Source organism: Rhinopithecus bieti, unplaced genomic scaffold (assembly GCF_001698545.2).
Source record: "Rhinopithecus bieti isolate Rb0 unplaced genomic scaffold, ASM169854v2 scaffold_1060, whole genome shotgun sequence".
In the NCBI taxonomy this organism is placed as follows: domain Eukaryota; kingdom Metazoa; phylum Chordata; class Mammalia; order Primates; family Cercopithecidae; genus Rhinopithecus; species Rhinopithecus bieti.
Genome location: NW_016803381.1, coordinates 1,029,541 through 1,040,769, shown reverse-complemented (window position 1 = coordinate 1,040,769; position 11,229 = coordinate 1,029,541). Strand labels below are relative to the sequence as shown.

Sequence of the window (11,229 nt, the reverse complement as noted above, 5' to 3'; positions counted from 1 at the left end):
AAAGATATCCAGAAACTTGAATTCATTATAACTCTGAATTTTGTCTTATCATAACTGATGGTTGAAAACATGTGTTCTTTGTATTTTAAGGTATCCTCAAATAAAAAAAGTTTTAAAATGCCCATCAATAATATCTTCCTACTGTAATATGGAAAATTACATTTTAATCCTGTCTTCTTTATTATTCTAAAATTATATAAACTAAAATTCTAAAACATAATATGACAATATAATATTTGTCTGTAATTAATTGAAATTGTTTTGTACCTTTCTAAAATTTTATCTTATGTTTTGTTCATTCCCTGTCCCCTATGCTCTTTTGAAAATACCTGCAAATGCAAACTCAAAGACAGGATACTGTTGTATAAGAGCATTGCACTGGGACTCTGCATACTTGGGTCCTACTTGTAAGTCAGTTGGATGAATTTGGCAAATCATCCATTTTGTTTGGGTTTCAATGTTCTCAGTGAACTCTAAGGCATCTTCTGGCACTAAAACACTCTTCAAGTTTCATATGTGAGTGCGGAATTCATTAGGCCGAAAGATACCACAATAGATAATTGACGTAGTCTTTCCACTTGCGGGGAGTTATACATATTCAGAATACATTAAAAGTGCTATATGTTAGTAGAGCTGTTTAAATAATGAAGCTGTCTTTCTTCATCTTGAAGCTTTAGTTCACTTTTTCCCACTAATCATGGAAAAATGTATAACTTTCTTTGAAAGATTAGTGTTCTACTCATAAATTAGTAAACTTCCCCCAGAAAGAAAATAAATACTTTGGTATAGAACTATAAATAATTGGGGAAAAAACCCATAAATATATAAGTTAAAGTTTCATTGTGTATCTTTGGTATTATTTCATATTTTACCAAGAGCTCCAAAAATACTGTAATTCAGTCTGTTTACATTAAAACACTCCAGAAGCAGTAAAACAGAGTCTCATTTAGCAATATTCATTTGTTTACTCACTCATTTAAGCAATAATTTTCACTTTTAATAATGCTCTTTCCTTTACTAAATATGTATTGCCTAATATGGTCCATATTTTGGCTTCGAGTTGTTTATTGTCTGCTGAGGATTAAGAAAAAAAAACTTGTAAATAAACAAATGTATTGAGAACCACGGAAGCAGAGGATAACGCATACATTGGGTCCTCTGAGAGCATAAAGTGTTTTCAGGAGAATGGGTAGAGGGGAGTCCAAGAAGAGTTAAAAGAGCTAAGCTTTGAGGATTGACTGAAATTAGCCAAGTTCTAGGCAGTTTATCACTAGGCAGTTTAACACAGTTTATCACTGAAAATTTGAAATCCCATGTATTGAACATTTCATTGGATGATTCCATGGCAAGTTAGGACATTGCATGCTGGGTGTATTAAACAGATTTATTATTTTTAATTGAGACTCCAATCCATCCACTTGGCTTCATTAATCTCTTTCCCTAGCAGCTTTGGTCTTTGTACTAAAATAAAAACACAATTCATATTTACCTATTTACATATATCTTCTGTCTTCACCATTTCCCCTTTCCCTTACCTATACGCAAATATGATTTTCTGTGGAGTTGAAAGAGATCTTGTTCAGATAACTAGAAGAAATTATTTTTAAAAAATGAAGATTTGGTAATTCTTAAAGTTTTAAAAATATCCCAGTTGACAGTCTATCTAGAACTGCAGAAATTGGTCAGCTAATGTGGAGATTGATCTTAAAGTATTGGGCCTCTTCTATGGGATATATCAAGTCCATTCAATGTCTAACTAAGGTTAAGCAGAAAATGACCATGTAAAAAAGTATGATTTTTTTTTTTTTAAGTCTTAGGAAGCGAATGCCTATAGATTTGTCAATGGTTAAGAGTCATTTATGGTAACAGGTAAAATAACTGGCATTTATCTTGACTGTCCAAATAGTTGATTAAATAGGAAAATAAAATGGAGTTAAAAATTTTAATCTTATATTAGGTTTGTCCTCAGTGCATGACTTTTGTTAGGCTATTTATCCTTCCAGAGACCATTTTTTTGTCTATCTTAAAAATTAGAGTGTTAGAATGGTTGATTTCAAATGTCTTTTACATTCTCAAACTATATGATTCTATGCCTCTATTTCTATTATACCCCAAACATCAGGTACTCTGTCATAAACAGGGTACAAGGATAAATGGAACAATGATATGATCTGAATTTATCATATTTCCTTTCTTTAGTTGGCCATTCCATGGAAAATTATTTTTATTTCATAAATTGGAGATGAGAAAGAAAAAACCACTAATATTACCTTTATCATTTTTAATCAAAAGAAAGCATGAAATATGTATTTGGCTGCTATTCTTGCTTTCTATCAAAGTGAATACGCAAATATGTAATAACACATGGAAATATATTAGGGAAGCTTTTAATCAGGAAGCAAAGAAACCGTTCCAGTGGAAACATTTTGGCCTGGAGGATGTCCTTTGATCTAAGAAGTTTAAGCTTTTGGTGTTTTAAACACCTTATAGTAGGGTCACATAGCCAATTTATTTTGAATAATTCATTTGCTTAAAAATTTTCTAAAATTGTGGAAAAAAAAAAAAACCCTTGAGAGTTAATTAACAATAAGATGTATTCTTGGGATAACCAAATAAGCCATCTCTGGCTTCCTCATTGGTGATCTTCTATACAGGTACTCCGGCAAGGTGAAAACTATCTAATGCAAGAGGCAATAAAGACTAAGCAAATGAGTACATAAACAGCTGGGTGAATGAAAAATTTTCTGCCCTTGTTTGGGCACTGTACTTATTTGTTCCCAGATACGCAAGTCAAATTATAAAAGTCATCCTTGATTTACTTTTCTCACTTGCCACATCAAATTCATTAAGTCTTGTTAGATCTACTTCAAAATGTGCTGTGAATTTATCCACTTCTCTACAACTTCTGATTTTCATTGACCATACATGTAAGATCACTACCCATTACTCTGAAAGGCATTCCTTATAATGTTTCCCTGATAAATCTTTATAGGGTACTCATTTCCTTTTTACTTATTTAGTTGCTATTTTTCTTTTTTTGTCTCTGCACACTGGAGTCTTAGCTGCATGAATTAGGGGATTTTTTTCTATATTGTTAACTGCTATAACTCCATGTCCTAGAAAAGGGTCTGGTACTGAGTAGGCACTCAATAAGTATTTCTTGCATGAATGAATGAGTTTACACTGCCCCTGTATAGTCCAAGCCAGCTTGGGTTATTTCAATAGTCTCCAACTGATCTGATACAGCTCATGTCCTTTTCTTTACAACATTATTTTTGTTCACATAGCAGCCAGCGATCTTTTAAAATCCTATCATGCTAAAGCCCTTCAAAGGCTTACTCTTGCCCTTAGGACAAATCCAAACTCACATGAGCAGCCTAAAATGTTCTGCGTGTGTTCATGTGATTTGCACAAAACTCCACATAGTTTAGTGGGGCCCTGCTCTTCCTTTACTGTCCAGTTTAGTTTATCTCTTTCTCCATTCATTCTCTGCCTCACCACTCTATGCTTGCCATTCATTTATGAAATCTGAAATATTGTCTTGCTTTTGTATCTTCCGTCTCCTTCTATCGCTAATGTAAGCTCCATGATACGGCCCTATCTTCACCATTGTCCCTCAGTAATTTCATTTGCACTATTATCTCCACAAACACTCACAACATCCCAGCTAACACAGATGTTAGTAATCTTATTTTACCTTGAAACAACAGACCTAAGTTAGATGATAATTGCCCATTTCCTGTCTGTCCCTCACAAGAACAAGTCTCTTCGAGGCACTTTTACATATCTTTTCCATCATATACATTATTGTGTCCTCAGCGGAAGTCCTATATATGTTGTATGTTAATGACTCAAGAGATACATACTAAAAACAAGAAGAGAAAAAATATTCAATAAAGGAATAAGAGTATGGACTAGACACTTGAAATCCCAGTCCCTAGACTTGTGCAACATACCGTATCCAGAACAAAAGGCTTATCATCATAAATTCTAAAAGTGCCTCTCCAGTATTAAAGACAAGCCTTTGTTGTTAAGCCTTTGCCACTAACTGAAAGAGCAAATTATTAGTTGTAGAAAATTGAGAGACTGAAAAAATACTGAGCTCATACTGTTCTGGAACAGAACAAGGCAGAAGTTGTAGTGCTGAGAACGGTTTGGTTTCCTTTCTTCCTTCCTTCCTTATTTCCCCGTCGAATCTCTGTCTCTCTATGCATCTACCTTCTCTATGTTTTCCATTCTCTGCCTTTCTGCCTGGTTCTCTGGCTCTGGCTCACTGGCTCTGTCTTCGTTTTTCCATCCAGGCTTCTTTCACACTGCTCTATCTTTCTTTGTATAGGACTCTATGGTTGCCCTTGGGGTTGAGAAGTCCCTGGAAGGAAGAAAAGAAATGCAAAGTACAGTGGTGACATTTAGCAATACACAAATGAAAGGTGTAAGGATGCCTATGTTTGAAGTAAAAACCTACTGTGCCTGCCCACCTCTACACAAAGTCCTGAACTTCTTCAGATTATTCCCAGTTGGAGAGGTCTTTGTTTAACAGGCAAATTTGAACATCTCTGATTATTATATGAGTGGCAATTCAATTATTTTTAAGAGATGGGGTTGGGAAGGGGAGGAGTGGTTGGCACCCCATATCTCTAGGGTCTCCTCCTTCCATCTCTAAGTGGTCCAAAAGTACAAGGCAGAAGCAAGTGATAGTAAGGAAGCATGAAGGTCAAGGTGCTCCTGTTAACACAGGACCTTAGCACAATCACATGTCTCAGCCAAAATATAAAATCATCTTTTCATTTAATTTTAGTATTTGTTAAATTCCAAACTTTGAAAATGTTCTACATCTTACAAAAGTAGTCTAGGAAGCTTATACCAATACATAAGTAGTATTATTGCTTTAATAAACTTGACTATCATTTCCTTATTAAATTCACATCTTCTCACTTTACTTTTAGTCATAGATTTATAAATGCCTTCTACGAACCTGAAAGAACAAATTGACACAGGGATTTGTAATGATTTCCTATATCGTGTGTTTTTAATTTAAATAAATTTCAACTCAATGGTTACTTCGAGGTCCTCATACCTTTCCAGTCCCAGGATTTATTGCCATTCATTGTTTGCATGATTAGGGTCCTTCCAAAATGTTCAGAGTTCTCTGGATGTAACTCTCCATACTTCCAGGAAAATCCAATGAGGGTCTATGACATAAAATCTCTATTAGGTGTTAGAGAAAAAAATAGCCTCAACATTTGTTACAAGATAGAGGGAGTAGGCTTCAGATGTTCAGAAATGGCTTTCAATCAGGGAATCTCATTCATAAAGAAACTAGATAGATTAAACTTTAGTGTAGTGAATTGTTTTTCTTCCTTCATGCAATCAGAATTCAGCTCATAGCCTCCTACCTTGACAAGATTTTGAGTAATCTCATTCATCATTTCTAGCAAAGTAAAGAAAACATCAGTAACTTAGAGCATTAGAATGAATGCACACTGTACACTAGCCCCAAAAGAATTTGATTAAATCAAAAACAACCAAATTGACTTGTATGGGAAAGAACTCAGAACAATAAAGTATTAGCAATTTGCCAACCTACCATTCAGGTATTACGGAAATAAGCCAGCCCAAATCACTCAAGGAACAGAAATGAAGTCAACTTACTGTGTTTGAATGTCAGAGGGATTTTCAGGTAATAGCTTGTAAAATGAAGGACACCTTTAAAGTTCAAATGTAAATTTTAACAGGCTAAATCTTTCCTTCAGAGAGTAACAATCTTCAGGAATTCCAAAAGAATATATTCCTAATAAAATTATAAGCCTCTTTTCTGCAAATGAATTCTGCTATTTCTGTCATGTTCAATTTTCTTTGTTTTTGTTTTCTTACTTCAAAAGTCAACTTCAAATCTTCTTGTGTAATTAGATGGGATTTAAATTGTAAATACATTATCAGGAAAAGAATTAATATTTTGAGTATCTCCCATGCACTGGGTGCTTCATCACTTAATCCTTATAACACCCCTACAACTATCCGCATTTTATAAATATCCTAACTGAAGCTTGGAGATGTTATGAGATTTTCAAATTTGCACAGCTTCTAAGTGACGGATCTGAAGCCGTCACTTACACCCATGTGACTCCTAAGCATGCAGTCTTTATGCTAAATAACTCTGATTTTGCTGTAGGACTGTATTATTAATATAATATTACATTTAATATAATTCATTATGTATTCATTGTATATGTTATATAATGTATTCATTCACCTAGCAAAACGATTTGTGATTTCAGTCAGTTTTTCTGACATCACTTATTATATGAGTCAGGATCAAAGTCGTGTGTCATGCTCAAGTATGACCCATTTGATTTGTTTTGGTGCACCCTAACACGACAAAACCTTGTCCTGAGTTAGTAATTCCCTGCCAGGGCTAGTATCACTGTCACCATGGAGACAGGCAGCCAGCTGGCTTCTCCTTTGTTTTTTAAATTTTTTTTTGCTTGTGGTCCCACTTTCCCATTGTACCCATTGTGTCCACTGCCTTACAACCATGCCATCAGCCACGTTAGAGAGCAGAATAAAAAGAGATTATAGTTGTGGAGAATTTCTGATATGAACTGCATACTGCACTTTATGCTGCAGAAGCACCAGTTTGTGTGTTTTAATAAATATATCTATTTTGGCATCGAGGCTTTTCTTTTTTTAATTTACCACATACCTTCCACCTGGAATCCCTCCATCTTCCCCATCCTTCCTTACCTGGCAGGCTCATTTTAGGCTGTTAACTTACTCTCTTTCAAGACTCTTTCTGCAGTATACCCTTTGTATATATGATTTTCCTTCAACACACTATAATGTAATGATCTGTCTAGAGGTCTGTTTCAGCCAGTATATTGGGAACTTCTTGAAGACAGGGTTGGGTTTTAATAATTCTTCAGGGTTTGTATATAGTAAGAATGCAATGAAGTTGTTTTAAATAAAATAATAACTTTGTAGTTCCTTTAGATAAATCTAAAAATATGGAATAGTGTAAATTACGTGAAATTTCCAGGGAAATGATTTTATATATTGTATAATAAGTTCCTCAATAACTCAATAAGACTATAAAAGACTATAATTATACAGCCACTACTATTCACTGACAGGGTAGTCGACATGTACTATTCTGACAGGGTAGAACACAGCTTAGACTCAACAGGCACCATTCTATGAAGATATCGATATATCTCAGTATTTAGAAACAACTGATGTATATTTATGGACACTTGTATTTTAAAAGTTTTGTCATTTAACTGACTCCTTCTTTGTCCTTGTAGGCTTATTTTCAAAGCCACAAAATACTACCCTACCTTAGAATTATTTCAAGAATGGCCCTCAAACAAGGTTGGGGAATAGATCTTTCCAAGCATAAATCCCTTTAACCCACTGAGAAAGTAGAAACTTAGGGTAGAGGCTTCACTCCCCGTCCCTCGTCAGCTATAGTCATGGACTCCTGATAGATGACCCTTCTGTTAGGCTTAGGCAATCTGAGAGGACCTTTAAGAACTGCAACTTGGGAACCTGCATTGAAATCCAGTTCCACTTATTAGGAGCTGAGTAGCCTAAACTCCGGTTAACCTCAGTTTTAAAAACTATAAAATGAGACTAATATGCACATTCTAAAGAGCTTGTGAAGATTAAATGAATTAATACAGGAAAACCATTTGGATCATTCTTGGCACATAGTAAACACTATATAAATATTAGCTAGGGAAAGATAATGTGGATCAATCATTTTAGTGTTTCCAGCCTTATTTTTTTCTTTGCTAACTAAAAAATAAACTTCCATGTTATATTATGTTTAAGTCAATCTTTACTTTCATAAGGAAAAAACTTGAGAATATTATAAATGGATATTTTTGTAGGCATATGGCCTGTAAGTTATGAAACAGTATGTTTGGCTTCTATACATACTTAAACATGCTCAGTAATTAACCTGTATGGTTGTAACAACTACAAGAACACAGTATGATGAACAGAGCTTCATGTGGCATGAGGGCCTAGGCCTGGAATGTGGTGCTTGTGCAACTCTAATTACTTTGCTTGTTAAACCATTTTATACCATCCAGAACTAATTTTGGTGAATTCTAAGACAGGAAACCTTTCAGTAAGCAGGCAGGTCCGCTGACATTTGATAATATCTAGTTGTCAGTGAGATTTTAGAAGGTACACATGCCCATGTTGCATGTTGATTTCAGGATAAAAAACACACAGCAGAAGTTTATGGAATGAAAAGTAATGATAAAATATTTTGCAAGCAATTTATATGGGATCATATGATAGCTAATGTTGAGAGTTCATGGCCTGGATGGTATTGGTTAATTAAAGAAATCACTTGGGATAAAGAAGTACTTGGAAATGATTGTGGGTTTTCTTTCTTTCTCTCTCTCTCTCTCTTTTTTTTTCAGTTCATGATAAGCTCAGAGACTTGAGAGAAGCTTTCAAGGTTCTATAAAACTGAATATATTTTCTTTTTGGCTCATTGTTTACTTAACTACAGGTCATTTATTATGGCAGGAAAAAATGTATCTTTTCAATATGAAAAGGCCTATGAATTTCAACCTTCTTTTATTGCTCGTATTATATCATTTGAGAATTTTAGTTAAATGGAAAAAATAGTGATTTCTTTTATATTAAGATTCCTCCTCAGCTTCTGAGATTTTAGTTTCCATAATTTAATGTGCGTATTAAAAATAAATTGCTTAATTTGAGTACATGTACATTTTCCATTAATGAAGTCCAGTAGATACATTTAACATTGCATATCCATCTATGGAAAATAATATATTCAGAAATGGCTCTGAAGATAACTGAATCTGTGAAGGTATCTTCTTGAAGATCTCACTTAATAATAGCTTTCTTATTGCATAATAATATGATTTATACTTGGCTTGGTATTATGAATTATGCATGTAGGGGACAGATCTAGCTTTTTAGTTGTAGATATTATATTTGTTAATACTTTTGTTTTTTCCAATGCCTACTTCTGCATTGTATGTACAGGACAAAGCCCAGCCATTCCACCTCCATTACCGACAGAACAAGCTTCCAGACCCACTCTGGCATCACCTGCCCTTGAAGGCAAGTACTGTTTTTTTTTTTTTCCTTAAAGATCTCTATTGTAGGTAAAATAGAATGTAGAGAAACAAGAACAACAAAAATAGTCACAAAGCAACAGCAAAATCCAATGTTTTCTTACATACTTTTAGTATGTCTAAACTATAATTTACTCTTCCTAAAATTGCAATTTGCTGTTTTCAGAAAACCAAAATTTCCCCTTAAGATCCTATATTGGTGATCCTCAGCTTCCAGAAGGATGCCCACTCTAGTACTTTGGGAATCAAGCAAAAAAAAAAAAAAAAAAAAAGGGACAAACAGATAAGGCTATGCCTTGCAACTCTTGCAGTTTTACCACAGCTTGATCAATTTAGTCTCTGAAGAGGCTGCTGCCAGAGTTGCTGGGTTTGAATCTGAGCTCCACCTTTTCCTAGTTTTGTGTATGTATATAAATATATATATATATATATATACACACACACACACACATACACAAACACACACACACACAAATATACACTGTTGTATATATATGTATGTATAGTTTATAAGTACTATACACAATACTACTAATAATTCTTGAAAATATGATGTCTCAAGATCAGTATTGTAATAAATTTTGCTGGAAATTTAAAGTCATTTCTTTAAGTCTTCATTCATTTCTTAAACTTTTATTAAAACCCAAACATGGGATCATTTCAGATATTGTCTAAAATACTGGCGATTCAGAGATGAATAGAAAACAGTTCCTTCTCTGTCAAGACTCAATTTGCCAATATAAAAACACCAGTAATTAAAGCTAAAACACCATTAAATTTTTACAAGAGTACAAATGGAGGTCTTTCTCAGATCACAGCCACCCTAGAAAGGGGTAGAAACCCCTAGCTTTGTCCCACATTGGAAAGGATCTTCTGTGTGCAGTGTGGACACTTCAGCCTGCTTGTTCAAGATCTTCCCACTCAGCTCAACAACTGCCCATTGGCTTTGGCCATCCCTTGAGACTAAGTGATGACACTCATGAGGATTCATCCAGGAAGAGGTTACTCTTGTATATCACTTACCTAGAGAGTAAACAAGTGATTTAGAAACAACCAGTCCAAAAAAAAAAAGAAAATAGAGAGAGAGAAAAAAAATCAGAATTACATTTCTTTTGGCATTTGGACTATAATATGTCATATTACTTAAGAGAATTTGACACAAAACTGACTATCTCACTCACCAAAATGTTCACTGGACAAGACAACACACATAAATAATAGTATTACCTTAATTTTTCATGGGATTCTAATTCTGTTGTTCCAGATGGACATAAAGCAAGGAATTCAGATTTCCCAACTTAAGGGAGACTTTGATAGTCATATTATTCAAGTGTTTGGTGCCAAGTTATCTCCTAGCAGAGGCTCATAAAACACCAAGTAGCATATATTTTGCCTAGCAATCTGTCCCTTGGAAAAGGATGTGTCATTTGTTAAGTAGAACTCCTAGGTTCTGTTATTGTATTAAAAGAGCAATGTAATTTGACAGTTCATCTCAGAACTTAGTACTGTGTTGTGGTGAATAAAATAAAAAAGTTTGAGGACCACAAGCCTTTGTCAGTGTCTTCTCTGAAAGCTCGGAGCCTGCTAACCCTGAGCAACTAGAGGAGTCTATATTATCAGGCAATGCTGAGATCATGGGCTTTGTCAGGGCTTGCAGATGTGCTGCCTATGACTTCATTAACATAATTGATTAGGAGCTAGGACATATTTAGTATTAATCAAGCTGTTTTTAGTGAGGCTGATTATGCCAGTCCTCTTGATGCACTATTTTAGTCTGGAACTTCCTTAGAACCAAGTTGCAAAAAAAAAAAAAAAAACACACACACACACACACACACACACACACACACACACACACACACAAAACAAAATAAAATGCTTTATGTAAAAGGAGGAACTTTCATCTGGCACTAAAGTGTGCTATTATACGTGAGGAATACAATTATAACAGGTCAGAATGTAGGAGCATGTACATATTTCAATTTTAATGTTTTTAAAAAGTAGAGCTCATGTAGAGACTAGATTATTAAATTTGTTCACGGGAGACTAGAAACAAATAAAACTTCATTAGTAGAAATCTAAAAAAAAAAAAATGTGGCTCTCTTTATGG

The 11,229-nt window shown here is 34.4% G+C and overlaps 1 protein-coding gene and 1 long non-coding RNA gene across 2 annotated transcripts in view; one reads left to right on the top strand and one right to left on the bottom strand.

The window, feature by feature from the left end:
- TRDN (triadin) overlaps nucleotides 1-11,229 on the top strand; it is a 133,032-nt gene that overhangs the window by 100,012 nt on the left and 21,791 nt on the right. Inside the window, 1 exon segment of the mRNA XM_017881786.1 lies at nucleotides 9,028-9,105. Coding sequence (XP_017737275.1) covers nucleotides 9,028-9,105 — 78 coding nt within the window.
- LOC108535709 (uncharacterized) overlaps nucleotides 9,809-11,229 on the bottom strand; it is a 22,454-nt gene continuing 21,033 nt past the window's right edge. Inside the window, exon 3 of the long non-coding RNA XR_001887305.1 lies at nucleotides 9,809-10,142. This is a non-coding gene — a long non-coding RNA (uncharacterized LOC108535709). The remainder of the gene's footprint in view (nucleotides 10,143-11,229) is intronic.